General features: G+C 37.8%; 1 protein-coding gene across 2 annotated transcripts in view; it reads left to right on the top strand.

Annotated features, from left to right (window-relative positions):
• LOC109043598 (Ca[2+]-channel protein alpha[[1]] subunit T) overlaps positions 1 to 17,013 on the top strand; it is a 370,781-nt gene that overhangs the window by 345,316 nt on the left and 8,452 nt on the right. For both annotated transcript variants that reach the window (XM_072296890.1, XM_072296891.1), the window contains exons 27-38: positions 1,184 to 1,376; positions 5,483 to 5,632; positions 6,003 to 6,164; positions 6,651 to 6,869; positions 7,662 to 7,854; positions 8,583 to 8,734; positions 9,095 to 9,204; positions 10,026 to 10,156; positions 11,013 to 11,162; positions 13,107 to 13,399; positions 15,869 to 16,073; positions 16,327 to 16,460. In XM_072296890.1, the coding sequence (XP_072152991.1) occupies positions 1,184 to 1,376; positions 5,483 to 5,632; positions 6,003 to 6,164; positions 6,651 to 6,869; positions 7,662 to 7,854; positions 8,583 to 8,734; positions 9,095 to 9,204; positions 10,026 to 10,156; positions 11,013 to 11,162; positions 13,107 to 13,399; positions 15,869 to 16,073; positions 16,327 to 16,460 (2,092 nt within the window). The remainder of the gene's footprint in view (positions 1 to 1,183; positions 1,377 to 5,482; positions 5,633 to 6,002; positions 6,165 to 6,650; positions 6,870 to 7,661; positions 7,855 to 8,582; positions 8,735 to 9,094; positions 9,205 to 10,025; positions 10,157 to 11,012; positions 11,163 to 13,106; positions 13,400 to 15,868; positions 16,074 to 16,326; positions 16,461 to 17,013) is intronic.

Below are 17,013 nucleotides of genomic sequence, written 5' to 3'. Positions count from 1 at the left end.
TTTTACCATTATCCTAGCCATGATTATGAGATGATCTCTTCTTGACCTTTTTAATTAAAAGACAAAAGTGTAAATGAACCTCGAAGCGCACATTCCTTTCGCACATATCTTTAGAAAAATTCAATGTATAAGTATTCCCGGACCTCACCTGAATCTAACAGGTATTATTCACCTCGAGGCCTTCAAGCGGTTCTGATGTCATATTTTGACTTCGAGATAATGAGTATGGAACATTTCTACAAGTATTTCAGGGGACATTCAAGTAATACATAAGACCTTTTTGCCAACTTTTTGACCCCCTCCTTTCCCCTTGGAAGGTAACCGTAAGATAACACCTCACCCTTCATTTGTTCATTACGTAGACTGGAAAAACCCCTCCCCCAATTTTTCAGAAAACAACGAAGGAAGCCTGAACAATAGCCAAAAAAATTATTATGATTAGAAATTTTGTTTAATATTTTTTCTAATGTATGAGAAGTTTACGCAAGACTATTCTTGAGACACCTTTATAAGACACAAAGGCAAGCTTAAACTGCTCAATTTTTAAATAGCTAATAATGATATTTGAGAGGCCCTTTTCGTCATTGATCACTGTTACGAATGTGGGGATGAAATCAGCAACAGTGCGCCCTTTTTTATTTTTTTGAAAAATTTCTGAGCGCTGTGATTTTTCTTACTAATGTGTGGTGACGTTAAACAGCAAGAAGATATTTTCAAACTAAGAAAAAGTAGTTATGGCGCCGCAATATGCGAAGACAAGGACATCTCGGACTCTTCAGTCGATCTAAAGCGTCGGGCGAGTCTTTGTCGGATAACTCGTCGCTCCTTGGACCTAAGGGCGTATTTCGATATCCGCATGACCCCCCAAAAACACGAATTTATATGGAAAACAGGGCTCACAAGGAAATTGAGATAGGCGTTTACGTCAGAGGGGTAACAAAATAATTAGCGCAGCCATTCGAATATTTGAGCACTCGTCGTGCCAAATGATACAGGATCAATCCCCCTGATCTGTGGTGTAATGGCTCTAATTTTCCTTCTTTTCCACCTTAAGGGTCCTTCCGCTTGGCTCCCTCTCAAATCCATAGGTGTTTCTTATCCTCTTTGGAGTATGTCTTACCAGCTCATTTATATTTCATGCCCCATTGTCTTTTTATTAAGATGAGTATGTTCTTTGTTACAGATTTAGATTAATGTGTGTAAAATTTGTAAGTCAGAAATGGTTTGACAACCTTGTATTATTTTTCATCGCTCTCAACTGTATAACGCTTGCGATGGAGCGGCCGAACATTCCGCCGGACAGCGTGGAGAGATTTTTTCTGTCGACTGCAAACTACGTGTTTACCGTTGTATTTGGCCTAGAAATGTTCATTAAAGTAAGAAACCTTGGTGCTACTAACATTCTTTCCCCTTGCAAAGTTTTGTTCTACTTTCTAACCTAAAATAAGGATAACAGCCTGCTGCCTAACTTCTAATTTTGCAGTGGGCCTACTTTCTGACGTTTTAAAAACCTAAAAATAGGACAATGGTAGGGGAGGGAATGGAAAATTGAAAATCTATCCGAAAATCCACCTATTTTGAGGCAGGGAGAATCTGAACGAAAAGGCCCGAACTCGGGGAAAAAAAAGATGGCTGGACTTTAGAAAAAAAGTGGAGAAGGCATCGCAATGCAACCCCCTTCCCGTTCTTTGAGAAGGTTCTGAAAAGGTCGATCGGAATCTAGGGCCATCTAAAATCAGACTGTTTAGACATATAAACGCTAGTAGGCCAAAAATGAGGTTGCGAACAGCCTCCAACCATAAAAATTATGTGTTTACCGTTGTATTTGGCCTAAAAATGTTCATTAAAGTAAGGAACCTTGGTGCTACTAACATTCTTTTCCCTTGCAAAACAGAAATACATGATGTGCGAGATGGAAATATAAGAAATAACATATTACAAAAGTGATAGTACTCCAACAATGCAACTCCTTTACACACCTATGAGTTTTCATTATATGGAATATGCGAGTAAAAATTATTTGAAAACGCCAAGTATGGCATTTGTGTTATCAGGTGGTTGGAATACCTGTATTTAAATACATCGGTACATCTCTATCATACATCATCAATAGTACTGAGTATTTTCCGTAATTTTTAAAGTTTCCATTTCCAAAAAATAGAGAATGCACTCAGTGCACGAAAATTCTCTCAAATTTTTTCGAACCATACCAACTCACGAGAAGCGAGTTTAAATTTGTGCAGCTCGAGCTCTCGTTTCAATACGCATCACCGCACAGTGGTTCGAGTCAATTAGAGAGATCGGACATGAAATTTTTGACTTATACTGCAAGTTTTGATGTTTATTTTGTCACGTTTTACATTTCAAGGAGTGCTTTAAGAAGAAAAGTTTACGAGGAAACCAATGAAACCACTTTTAGAACCTCAAAGTTTTGTATGAACGGAGTTATGAGCGTTTAAAGTTTCCAAATCTTGTCCGACCTTTTCTGTTGACTCGATCCACTGTGCGCCGTCGTAACCGCACGTCGATAATGACAACTGCACGGACCATAAACTGCGGCAGAAGTGTAGCGCGGTCAAGTGCACCCTAGGGTACGGCTTAAAATGATGAATTTCAAAATAAACCAAGGCACCCCTCCAAACGTTCCGATCTATGTGTGATGTAAAAACAAGTGTTGGAGAACGAGTTTGCATTCGGTCAATATTTAAACGTTCCGACGGACCGGTTATAGGACATTTTGTCAACGATTTTTTGTCCGCGCACCTGTTTTTCCCAGTGGTTTACGTCCACACGTTTTTTGGGAAGGAGAGTTTCGGTCCACTTACCACTTGAGACCCAAAGTTAATTGGTCCACGTGTAAATACAAACGACAATTGCTTATGACGTTTTTGGATGAAAATGTTTAATGTCTTGGGAGAGTGTAGAGTTGATTTTTTTTTGTTTGCTACAACGGAGAAAAATATATAATTGAGATTTTTGGTAAAAATGAGGGAGCGTCATCTCCATTTCTCCATGAGAGAAAATTCACTAAGACTCTCAACACCTCTTTGGTACAACAGGACTTAATTATCTTTTAAGAAAATCCCATCTTGTTATACCTGAACTGGAAAACCTTTTGATTTGCCTCCGTTAAAGGCTCTTATATTTTTCCTATGTAAGATAACTTCGCGACGGCACCGGCATGCCGCAGCGTTTTGAGCTACTATTTCGCCACGGAGGTGTTGCGCAGTATCATATGAGATTGAAGGCACCCCATCGTATTCATGGCGTCTTGCAAAAGCACGAAGTTCCCTCGCAAATTAAATCGAGTGACGGCAACAAAAAGAGAGCGTTGGTCGAAAAACTTTTTTTCCTAGTTTCTGAATCTAATAACGTTTAGCATGATTTTTTAACTCCATTAGAGAAAAAAGTGACCTGATCCAAAGAGAAATATCCTCAAATTTACCGCCGAGAAGATTTCCTTATGAGTCAATAAAGAAAATAATGCTTTTTAAACGAAAAAAAGATGCTTTTATAAGAAGGAAAGTCACTTACATCAAGCAAAAATCCGCTTTTGTACACCTATTTTATTATTGATCAAAATAAAATCTTCTTGACGGCATACCCAAGAATGTTTCTGTACCTCTTTTATCTCAATTCATTTTGCAAGGTAAGTTCCTTACTCTTAATGGATGCCTGTCATTCTTAATATGTTGGGGCTTCTTCAATTTCATATGATACTGTACAACACCTCTATTGTGAAATAGTGAATCGTAGTGGCACGCTGCGGCGCGGCGCGGCGCGGCACGGCCAGCCAACCAGCACGGAACGCGCATTGGCGCCTACAAACCTAAGGGATACCTCAATCATTGCGCAATGCGTGAAGTATCTGCTTAGGTTTGTAGGTGCCAGTGTGCGTTTCGTCCTGGCAGCACGCCGCGTCACTCCGCTTTATGTTAGGCCCTATTATTGAAACTTGCGGGGTCAGCGTTTTCCAACTCGTGATTTTTGCATGGATTACTCTCATTTAAATGATAAAAAAAAAAAAAAAAAAAAAAAAAAAAAAAAAAATATATGCATGAAAGGAAAATATAATGTATGTTTTGTAAATATTAAGGTAGTTCCTTGTAAAATTTAATGATTTCCAAAGCTTATGAATTATTTCTTTTATTTATTGTGCTTTTACTGTGCTAAATTGTGGTGCACGCCCAACCATAAACGCTTAAAATAGGATGTATTTGACTCTAATAGATCGATGTACAAATGGGCTAAAACCAAAAATTGTGTGCTTCTTGGTTAATTTCCCCTGTTATTCATTTTTTATAGTTTCTTTCAACACAACTACTGCTCATTGACTTTAATATCGATACCAACGCTCGGATTAGGTTGTATAAATATTTGCCACGTTTTAAAAATGTAAATGTTTTTAAAATAAAGTAATATTTTCATTAAAAAAAGTTTATATAAGGTTAACTTTATTACGAAAATTTTAAAGATAGAAAAAAAACCAAGTATTCACCCATGCCCATTTAAAATAATAAATCAGAAGAAGAGAGTAACATTTCATTTAAAAAGCGAGTTACCGCAACAACTCCTCCTTCTCTCTCAATTTTTTCATTTCAATATTGTCAATATAATTTTATATACGCAATAAAATAAAACACTTGGACCAAGTCACTGTTGCTTATTTTACGCGTGGACGTAAACTATTGAAAAAAAACAGGTGTGCGGACAAAAAATCGTTGACGGAATGTCCTGAAACCGATGGACCTACAAATGGCTGAGTTTTACTCCGAAATATCACGTTTTATGATAAGTCGCCTCTGTAGAAAATTATTGATGAGCAGTCTACACGGAGAAAAAAAACACGGTTATTCGACGGTTACCACGGTAAGAATGTCACACTGGATTCCGCGGTAGTGCACGGCGAAGAAATCTTCGTGCATGGGACCCGAAGTTGAGGTCATATGGATCTCTGAAGTTTTCTGATCACGCATCCGAAAACTTGAGGTCGAGCTGCCGAAGTTCGGGTCAGACATCGAGGCACTTCGGTATGTACCGGAGTACCTCAGATGTGTGACCCGAACCCTTCGGTAGACATTGAAGTACTTCAGATGTCTGGCCCAAACTTCGGCAGCTGGACCTCAAGTTTTTAGATACGTGATCCGAAAACTTCAGAGATCCATATGACCTCAACTTCGGGTCCCACCCACGAAATTTTTTTCACCGTGTGGAACTGTGGATTTTGGTAATATCATTGATGAGCACAGTAGCATAACCATGCTCATAATAGTATGTCTGTGCCCACAGTAATATTACAGTGATCACCGTGCTCATCGTTACAAGAATCAAAATCCACGGTTTTACTACCGTGGAATCCCGTGTGACATTACTTCCGTTGTAACGGTAGAATAATTGTGTTTTTTTTCTCGGTTTATAGATGTGTGTCTCATCATATTTCCTGTACGTTTTAGCTAACATTTAAAATTGCTTTTGGTCACAGGTTGTTGCGGCTGGGATGTTTTATGGCACTGAACCCTATTTCTCCTCCGGCTGGAACATCATGGATGGACTCTTAGTCATTATTTCAATTATAGATTTACTCATGTCTTTAATTAGTGATTCTAGTCCGAAAATATTTGGTATTTTAAGGGTGAGTATATTTACTGAGGAGATGTTTTTCTTTTTCGTCCTGCATGTTACACCCTTATCACTTTATCACTGAGAGGGATTATGATCGAACAGAGTATGTAATGTGATCATTAATAAACAACATGGTATTGAGGTATAACAACATTAACGCGGTATTGAGAGTTCTGCGTCATTTAGGTATGACGTAAAGATACGAAACATTCGTGTTGCACAGAAGATTTGAAATTTTTATTTCTGTCAGAAATGTACCGCATTACAGCAAAGAAAGGAACAAAATGATGAAACTTGCTGATTTAACACTTTAATTGTTAAATCAGCAATCCATTTTTTTCCGTGAACGAATGAGACTAATTATTTGTTTTCTTTCCTAGGTTTTTCGTTTGCTGCGATCATTACGCCCGTTGCGGGTGATAAACAGGGCACCGGGATTGAAACTTGTTGTTCAGACGCTTCTCTCCTCACTCCGTCCTATTGGCAACATTGTTTTGATTTGTTGCACATTTTTTATAATTTTTGGCATTCTTGGAGTTCAAGTAAGTGTATAGAATTACGAATCTCTACAATAAAACAACATCTTCTATTTGCGTTGAAAAGGGAGGAGATAGGGTTTGCACAAAAAATGCATTTTTTAAAACTGCGTGTTAAATGTAGTAATAAGGTCAAGTTATGAACCAAAATATGGTAACTTTCTTTAACTGTATCTTCGAACAAAAATCGCACTTTAAATCCCGCTTGGGGGTGCGCGGCATTGTTGCCAGAATGTGTGAAAAACCGTTAATATTTTACATTGAGTTAAATGGGGGAATGTGCTGGATTTCAGCACAATCTGGCACAGTGGTGCGGGGTCATGTCGTCGCGTCGCCGCCTCTGCAGCATACCCATAATTTTTATTCACTTTTCTATAATGGATTCTAAAATATATGCATTGGCTCCGTCTCTATTTGAGATTTTTTCTATTTTTTCTCGTTCTTTTTTATTTCCAATATTTAACGTTTCCCATGTTCTTTGGTCGATTTCAGCTATTCAAGGGGACCTTCTTTTATTGCGAGGGGCCTAATATCAAGCACGTGAGAAATAAAACAGACTGTATAGCGGATCGAAGGAACGTTTGGATCAACCGGAAGTACAATTTTGATGATCTGGGCAAAGCCTTGATGTCTTTATTCGTTCTTTCCTCTCGGGACGGTTGGGTGAACATTATGTACACAGGCCTTGATGCTGTTGGGGTCGACTTACAAGTGAGTCCATTAGGGTAATATTACCTACGTATTTTTATCCAGAACCGGGGTTTTTTTTCGGGGGGGAGGGGGGTAGGAATGGGGGATGGAAGTTGGAACTTTCGTGAGAACATTCTCTGGAATTCCGGGTAAAATTTTACTTACACACTAAACACATTCATTCATACTAGGGGCAATTCAGATCTGTAAAATTAACTTCTGAAGCTCAATTTTGACACTTTTTGGTCTGTAACTCTAAAAAACCCACACGCATAAATACGTAGATTTGCATTGCACCTTATACTCTAAGAGTCGTAAGGATCATCCCCGGGATGTTCTGCCGTGCTAAGGAAAAACGCTGTATGAGTCTTCATGCGTTGCCAAATGTCCTTTGATAAATCACGAACTTCCTGCTAAATAAATGAATATTTTTCTCCTAATTTTTCAGATAATTTTGCTTGTATTTTCAACTAAAGTTCCTGAAAATTTCCAAGAAAAATATTCATAAGTTTCCTAAATATTAAACATTTTATTGAAAGAATTTTGGCAACCTTCGTAATGTTCATACGACATTCTTCCTTAGCACGGCAGTATTGTGATCCGTAAGTAAATATGCAGGATGAGAAAATGAGAAAGACAAAACTTTTCAAAACAACTTTTCCTCGATTATTTTCTGAATGCATTGTAATACAGCCATCATCGTTAGCTAACTTCAGAGCCTCTAATGATTCCATTGCCACCTATTATTTGTCTGCGTTCATTTGCTAACTGTTGTAGTTACTGTTGTTTGTTTGTTTTTTTTTTTTTTTTTAGCCGATTGAAAATTATTCTGAGTGGAGGCTACTTTATTTCATATCATTCATCCTGTTAGTTGGATTCTTTGTCTTAAATATGTTTGTTGGAGTGGTCGTAGAAAATTTTCACCGTTGCCGAGAAGAACAAGAAAAAGAAGAAAGAGTTAGAAGACTCGCCAAGAAAGCGAAGCAAATGGAAAAGAAGAGAAGAAGTAAGTGTACAAATCGAATATAGCTTACGATTCTGACACGATGTCGTAGCATACTAGTGTTTTCCTATGTATTTTTCTCCATCTCGCGGGAAAAGCACTCTTAGATAAAAGAGCGACGGTAGGCTGTACGTGGTTTAAGGTAGTGCAATATTATCATAACAGACAAGTGATTTAACTCAGTCATCCTTCAATTCAGCGGTTATGCAATGCGAGTCACCCAAGAGTTAAAATAGTTGTATCCAGCAATTTAGAACCGCTGTGCTCCATTTAAAGTCGCACTCCTAACAGTCTGTGAATTAATTAGATAATTATTATAATTCGCGTACATTAAAGGGCATATTCAGTCAAGTTAACGCCAACTTGCTAACAACAGGATCACATCATTAAGGAGATATCTGCTCGGCATTAACATGTTATCATGTTGGCCACAAGACCCATTAAGATATTGAAATGTTAACACTCTGATCTGGTATTGTAACAATATAGTTTTTCGGCCACGTTGAAATTATGTGGAGGATAAAAATAAATTGATGCCATAATGGTAACATATTGGTATCATAGTCTGTGAAGAAATTGTATAGTATGTTGGTGGTCGTTCCTAAAAAAATGAGTCGCAGATTTGGATTCAGGAGTATCGATGTTGAATGCACTTCGTGCTCTTACTTTACAGAATTATGTAACTAAAGTCATTTTTCATGCGTATGTCATTGTTTTTTTGTTTATTTTAGAAATGATGGAGCCTCCATATTACAGCGATTACTCGAAATCCCGATTACTTGTACATAGTGTGGTTACGTCCAAGTACTTCGACCTTGCTATAGCTGCTGTCATAGGTTTAAATGTCATCACGATGGCAATGGAATTTTATATGATGCCTAAGGTAACTAAATTTACAGAGAACTAACTCTAGTACTTAAAATGTTGGTTTGATAATAAATAAAAAATAGAAAAAATTAAATCTTGTCTAAAAAGGATCTGAAGATTGGAAATTTTCCCGGAATGGCTATCGTCTAACTAAAGAAATATAGAAAAACCAGGAGATCAGGAAACAGAAAAGGTAACATTTTCAAAGAATTATCCATAACAAACCAACCTTTTTCGGAAACGTTCGTATATAATGCCAAACATGCCTACCTGCATGTTCTATTTAACAGTGACAAAAATTATGATTATACATTGTGTTATTGTGTATATTTGCAATTTGGCCCATCTGAAACTAATTTATCTGTGTTTTTTCCAGAGTCTGGCTTATACGCTTAGAATTTTCAATTACTTTTTTACGGCTGTCTTTATTCTAGAATCAATTATGAAACTAATTGCCTTAGGAATCCAACTTTATCTTAAAGACAAGTAAGTCTTATCTTATGTTTTTATTGATTCCTCATTGAAATGCAACTTGCATTGCAGTTGTTTCCTCGTTTGCAGTTCATCATAAATTAAACAAGAAGGAAAGAACAAAAATAAATAATAGAATAATTTATAAGATTAAAAAAATTAAAATCAAACTCTACATAAAATCACAAATGTAAGATTTTTTATGTCAAAAACATTGCAGAAAAAGTAAGACTGCAAGGGAGAAAATATGTCCAACTAGTTGTTAAAAACTAAATATAGGTTAACAAGCAAGTCAAAGTTGCTTCAAAAACCAAGAAACAAAGTCATATTTAAGCTTAAAAATTCACCGATTGAAAGTTGTACCAATGATTCACTTCAAATTGTTTCCTTATTAATTTTAAATTATTCACATCACCTATCTTCATACTTATAAATCTATCGTATCCAATGTCAACCTGATACATATTCCGTAAAATATTTTGAACGAGCCCCTGTTCAAAAATAAAATAAAAAATATCATCCCTTTGTTATAGCGACAGTGATGTCCTGCCCTATGACCTATTCATCACAGGTTTGGTATTACCACCACAAAGGCCCAGGCTTTTAGACTGAATGAGACAGTCATTTTTAAAGCATTGTAACTGGTCGTCAATGTACTGGAACTCAGCATAATGCAATGCGGTCCAGGCACAACCCGAGTTGAAGTCTGTCCCATTGACCAGGAATCACCATTTCATTCAAACAAATTTTAGGGGGCCTAGTTTTTTAAGGATGACTTATTTCTTTTCGGTGTTTAAGAATACATAACTGAACTTACAATGCACTTACTTTTTCAGGTGGAACCAACTTGATATAGGGATCGTGATTGCTTCTATCGTTGGGATTGCTCTTGAGGAAGTGGAATCAAAAATTATTCCAATCAATCCAACTATAATTCGAGTCATGCGTGTCTTAAGAATCGCTAGAGGTATTTCTATTATCTTTTTCTGGTCTCCTCTTTTTCTCCTCTAAGTTTTTGTTTGTTTCTGGATTATCTGTCATGTATTGCTTTGTTTTCATAACTGTAAAGGAAACAAGTAAAAAGATACGAGAATATCTCAACCAGAAAATGATGTTTTTTTGTTTTTTTTGTTTTGTTTTTTTTTTTTTATCCACGACTATAGTTGATTACGCAAAACTACAAAAATCGTCATTTTTACCATACTTTCAGCTGTAAAACGAGGGATTTTTTTTAAATTCAATTCAAAGGTATAGCCAAGATGTTCAAATTTTTTCGCTCTCATCTCCTCTCGCCGCGAATCAGATTCCTAGAAGTAGTTAAGGCATTACATTGTAATACATTTAAACAAAAATCAATACTTTTTTGGAAAATAAACAGTACCACGATAAAAGTTACTTTATTAGCACAAAAAACATCGCTGGAATTAAGTTAAGTCATGAGAGAAACGAGCTAACTGCCCTCGGCGGGTGCCGCATGCAACGAACGCTTAACGAAATTCATTAAAACGCCTGGATACAAGTGATACAACTATTCGGGCTCCACGGATGGCCGTGTTGCATACACACGGGATTGAAGGCGTTTTGATTCTCCAGGCACTTACCGCTTCACCCGCGCCGTGGCAGCACTAAAGTGGGCACTACTGCAAGGATCCAAAAAGACAAAGCGTCTTCGATTCTTCGTTTGTTCCTCGAAGACATACCTTAGACAAGAAAACTTGAGCTCGGGCATTACGTAGGTATCTTTTGTGCTTCACTTTTGATGTCACAATGTGCTGAGCATAAGTATCTCTGATTGATCAATGTTGTACCTCTTTTCATTTCAGTGCTGAAACTTTTAAAAATGGCAAAAGGGATCCGAGCTTTACTGGATACTGTAATGCAAGCTCTACCTCAAGTCGGAAATCTTGGTTTATTATTTTTTCTACTATTTTTCATATTTGCTGCATTAGGAGTCGAACTCTTCGGCCGCTTAGGTTTGTATTTATTTTTTCTTAAATTTTTAACTTTGTCTAACTTAACATAAGTGTCTAATTACACATATTCAATTTATCGAATGCACTTGCACAAAACTCTTACTGTTTTGGTTTTTTCTCTTCTTTTCATTTGGTGATAAACTAAAAGTTAGCATGTGGTGTGGTTTTTCTTTTTATTATATTTTTCGACAAACTTGATGAACAAATTATAACAATATAGCTAAAATTCAAGGTCTAAGATGTTATTACTCAGGAGCAAAAAAACACGAAACTCGCCGTGGAGGACTCTGAACAAAAACTATCTGTCAGCCAAGCTAAAGGGGGTCAAGCCAAGCTTACGTATTCAAATTGGGGTGAGAGGTTGGCTTACGAGTGGCTTACAGGGAGGGGGATGTCAAGGAGTCCGCCAAAACGGCTTAAGTAATGATTGAACGGCATCTCGTTGCTGGCGTCGCGTCGAGTTGGGTTCGAGATACTGTCTAAGATTGGCTGGTATGGGATAACCTCCCCTCTTAAATCAAGCAAAGGGGATGTTTCGTCGAGTCGATGACTGATACCTGAATGACTGAAAATTGGATCATACATTTGGACATATTTCTACCAAACAGAATTAGAGACAGGTGGAAAAGAAAGGGTGTGCTTGTTAGTCGAGGGTCGTAAGAATGAATGGGAATTATGAAGCGCCAGTGACGTCAGCAGCGAAGAAGCCGTCGCCCTTGTCGCTCCTAAAGTCTCTTTGTACTGAGAGTCAAGACAATAAGAATCCATTTCTGATTGGTTAACCGGATTTTAGGCCTTCACAGTGTCACAAACGGGAATAAAGATTACATTTTCACCAATTGCAAAGATTATAATCTGGAATGGACCGAGGAATTTCGGGTTCGACAAGGAACAAACGGAATGAGAGAAGGAACGGAGAAAGGAATTTAAGAATGAGCCGATCAAAGATTACGAAAAACGTTCAATTTGTGTAATCTTTATTCCCGTTTGTGACTCCATGAGGGGTGTTGTCTTGACTCTCAGTATGAAGGGACTCTAGTCGCTCCCGATCCGCATTAACTCATGAGCTCTGTCTAGGACGCTCTTTTGCCATGCCCACGGCTCATGAGTGCCGTATGCAGTTGGCACATAGTTCTGTTTGATAGAATGTATAATCCTGCTTTTCAATTTCTCCAAAGGGAATCTCGCCCACTTTTACAGTGTTTCTTATCCAGGTCTCTAGAGCACATCTCATCTTTTTCACTCACACATAGTTCTGTTCGGCAGAAATACGTCCATTTTGAATGAGGAACTACTATTTCATGCTCATTTTAGAGACAAGCTATGTTCCAATAGTTTTTCTTTTTTTTAAACAGGAAGATGATATTCCAGTTAAGCCACCTAGGCAGGAATTCATAGTGATTCTCCTCCCCATTGAAAAACGTAGTCCAACCGATGTATCAATAAAAATGTTTATTTCTACGCTGCAGTGAATTGAATTTTCACTTCACCCCATCCACTTTAAAGTATATATAGTGACAAATTTATCTCCACATTTACATAATGAAATAACAAGTACTTGTATAAGTAAAAAACAACAGTGGGAATTTACGGGAAATTACCTTTCAACTCAATAATGCACGAATATCTGTAGTAATGCGATCAGCGTTATGATGGCCCACTATGTTCGGACACGATGGGTGTCAAAATTCTCTGCTCGAAAGTTTTTTTCTATTGATTTAATTTAAAGAAAGGCTTATGTGGGCAGTAAAACGTCTGACCGCTGGGGTAATTTCGGCGCGCCAGATTCTTTTTAATAAAAAAGACGATTCAGTTGTCCAATTTACAAGACAAAATGCATGTTTATAGAATTGCTCTCACTGACTTGTATCCAACCACATTCCGAGTAAGGCTGACTTTATTCTACGGGTGAAAAATTTCATAATCACGATTACTTGTTCACAGAGTGCAGTGATGAAAACAAATGTCAAGGCCTGGGGGAACATGCTCACTTCAGTAACTTCGGAATGGCGTTTTTGACACTCTTCCGCGTGGCAACAGGTGACAACTGGAATGGGATCATGAAAGATACTTTACGCGATAACTGTGACGAGAGTGCTGATTGTGTTCGCAACTGCTGTGTTCACTCGGGCATAGCCCCTATGTTTTTTGTCATTTTTGTTCTTATGGCACAATTTGTACTCGTCAATGTTGTCGTAGCAGTACTTATGAAGCACTTAGAAGAGTCTCATAAACAGGTAATTGGACTTTTCTGGTTTGTATTCTACCAATCCTTACAACAGATTATTCCTATTGCTGGGACCAACATTTTGTTAATATAGGATTGGAAACTTCGGTTTGTAGTTCAAGCATATATAAAGATGAGGTGCAGGATTAAAAACCCACACGGAGACGGAATAAATATATATGAAGGGCTTAGAGGACGAGGCACATAAGTTCAGTTTTGCTATTTATAGAAATACGTGTTTGAACTCTCGAGATTACGTGGATCCTCATGGCGGAGAGGAAGTTCAAACTGACTTTTTGATGCTTAAAAATTGGGGTTTGGGAGCAAATTCTGTCATAGACTATGCATAATTTACTTGAAATTGATGATCTCGAAACTTTGAATACTAGTACACTAGCAGGTTAAAGCTGAAATATGCGTATCTCTACACCAAAGTTTAAAAATCTTGCTAATGTCATTTTTTTCGTATTAAAATCAAATAATACTGAGCTGAATAAAAAAGGCACAAAAACCAAATAGCACGCAATTTTTGGTTTTAACCAATTCGTACATCGATCTTTTAGAGTCAAATACGTTCAATTTTGAGCGTTTGGTTGCGCATACGCACCACGCTGCAGCACAGTCAAAGCACAAAATATAAAATGAAAAATTAAAGTGCGTTGGAAATCATTAAATTTGACACGGAACCACCTTAATATTTACGAAACATATTTACATTTTCCTTTAACACGTATTTTTTCCTTTAATACATATATTTTTTCATCAATTTAAATGAGAATAATCCATGCAGAGTGTGCAAAGATTTTGAAAATATGAGTTGAAAAATGCTGACTCCGCGCGTTTAAATATTAAAGCCAGACTCAGCGCAGCGGCTTGCTGCCAGCACGATACGCGCATTGGCTCCTACAAACCTAACAGGAATACTTCACGCATTGCGCAATGCGTGAAGTATCCACGTTAGGTTTGTAGGTGCCGATGCACGTGTCGCGCTATGCGTGAAGTATCCCTGTTAGGTTCGTAGGCGCCGATGCGCGTGTCGCGCTATGCGTGAAGTATCCCTGTTAGGTTTGTAGGCGCCGATGCGCGCGTCGCCCTCGCCCGCCGCAATGCGCGCCACAGCACTTCAAGCAAGTCTTTCGCGACAGAGGTGTTGCACAGTATCATACGAAATTGAAGGTGCTCCAACGTATCAAGAATGACAGGCATCCTTTAAGAGTGCGGAGCTTCCCTCGCAAAATGAAGGAAGATACTACGGCACAAAAAGAGAGCAGTGGTCCAAAAACTCACCAAGTCCTAGCATCCGTATTTAATAACGTTTAGCATAACTTTTGAATTTCATCAGAGAAAAAATGACTCGATTTAAGCAGAAATATTCTTAAGTGTGCTGTCAAGAAGATCTTATTTTAAATCAAGAATAAATTTGCTGAATAAAAGCGGGTTTCTGCTGGATGTAAGTGACTTTTCTTTGAATAAAATCATCTTTTTTTCTTTAAACAAGCATTGTTTTTTTGATTAATTTAAAAGGAAATCGTCTCTGTTGTAAATCGGATCATATTTTTGCTTGAATCAAGTCACTTTTTCCTCTAATGAAGTTCAAAAATCATGCGAAACATTATTGAATACGGATACTAGGACTTCGTAAGTATTTCCACTACCGCTCTCATTTTTTCGTCGTCACTCGATTTAATTCGCGAGGGAACTTCGTACTTTCGATGGCATCAATCATGATACGTTAGGGTGCCTTCAATCTCGTATGATACTGTGTGTCCCTCCGTGGCGATATAGTATAGCTCGAGGCGCCTTTCTAAATCTAAAAACCTTCAGCTGAGGCAAATCAAAAGATTTATCCGGTTCAGGTATAACACAATGGGATTTTCTTGAAAGGAAATTAAGTCCTGTTGCACCAAAGAGGTGTAGAGAGTTTTAGTGATTTCCCCCTAATGAAATGGACGCTCCTCCATTTTTACCAAAAATATCACTCATATATTTTTCTTCGTTGGACCGAACAAACAAAAAAAACAAGCAAATCCTCATTCTTCCAATACATCATACATTTCATCCAAAAACGTCGTGAGCAATTGTCGTCACATGTGGACCAATTAACTTTGGGTCTTAATTGATAAAATGACCAAAACTCCCCTACCGAAATAACGAGTTGATGGAAACTACCAGAAAAGCAGGGGTCAAAAAATCGTTGACGAAATGATCTATAACTAAGAAAGCGTGAAAAGAGAGATACAAGAGATAAGTTTATGAAAGCGGAATACACCTCTCGTGCGAGGTTGCAAGATTTAGCAGATTCCGCTACGACACAATGGTGCGAACACCACCAGGGCCGCTAAAACCATACGACCGATACACGAACCCTCTTGGAAATAAAAAAAAAAATTGTCCATTTTGAGGAGAGTCTTCTGTTTTGATATATTTGCTGATGGATGTTACCCTCTATCATTTAAAATTTTCCGCATTTTTTTTTCAGATGGAGGAAGAAGCAGACATGGAAGTTGAACTAGAAAGAGAACTAGCTGCAGAAATAGCACTTGAGAAAGGAGAGGAGCAGGCTGAAGACATTTGGTTTCAACACGCCTTGGAGCAAGATGCGGCAATGTCAAATAAGAGACCCTTGGCCAAAGTGCTTTCATTACCAGCCGATTTCACCTTCCACAGTGTATCACAACCAAAAAGTACGGCTCATCTTCAAGTTTAAAATAACTTATCGTTTCCTCTCTTTTTTGACATAGGGACTGTGTTCGTCTATTTTACACCCAGCAAAAGATGGCATGCTGATTTTTACTGATCATCTTGCATCTGATTATGTTATCAGTTTACGATTTTGATGACGTCATGAAATGAATTACTCTTAAAATTGCACTTAAATCATAAACTTTGACATGGATATGATGACCATCCGTAATATATTTTTTTTTTCCTGCATAGGCAATAAACGTCGCAGGAGTTCAGTAAATTCCTGGAGCAAATGGAGTGACGGTTACAAGACCCGGAGGAGAAAAACTATTCAAGATTCCTCCTCTCTGATGCCTCATGTCTACACAACACAGCACGACCAAGCTGTAAGTGTCATGTGTTCAGTTCCATTATCATAGACTTCTGTGAAAAATCTAATCGAATGGAATCGTTGCACCAATTTTATGCAGCGCTTTCATCAATCATTGGTGTCATGAAAGCTTGGATATTCACAGGGAAAAGTCTAGTGAATACACCAAGATGCAGACTTTCAGGTGAAAGTAATCTAAGTCCTGGTAGAATTTACCATGCTCTTGCGTAATAATTAAGGACTCATTTTACAATAGGGAACTCATATTCCGGCTCGCCTACAAAAGCATCTATCTGCATGTTGGAACTACAGTCTCATCTCGTTGTAACGTTTTCGAAGGAGATTCAGGAATGTTGTTTCCGATAGAACATTATTGCGAGAAACGTAACGAGGTACGAATGTAATATACTTGAACATGCGGTGTTTCTGAAAGAAGCCAGAAATGTTTCTTCTCGATTGTAAAATTTAGTCCAGTCAAGTTGTGGTTCAGCAAGGTACCAGTACCAAAACTTACCGCACTGCCCTAAGGTTTACCGGTGCAAAATCAGGTAGACATGTGGTTATACACA

Source organism: Bemisia tabaci, chromosome 2 (genome assembly GCF_918797505.1).
Source record: "Bemisia tabaci chromosome 2, PGI_BMITA_v3".
NCBI lineage: Eukaryota > Metazoa > Arthropoda > Insecta > Hemiptera > Aleyrodidae > Bemisia > Bemisia tabaci.
Note: the sequence above shows the minus strand (reverse complement) of the source record. Positions and strands in the feature narration are given on the sequence as shown.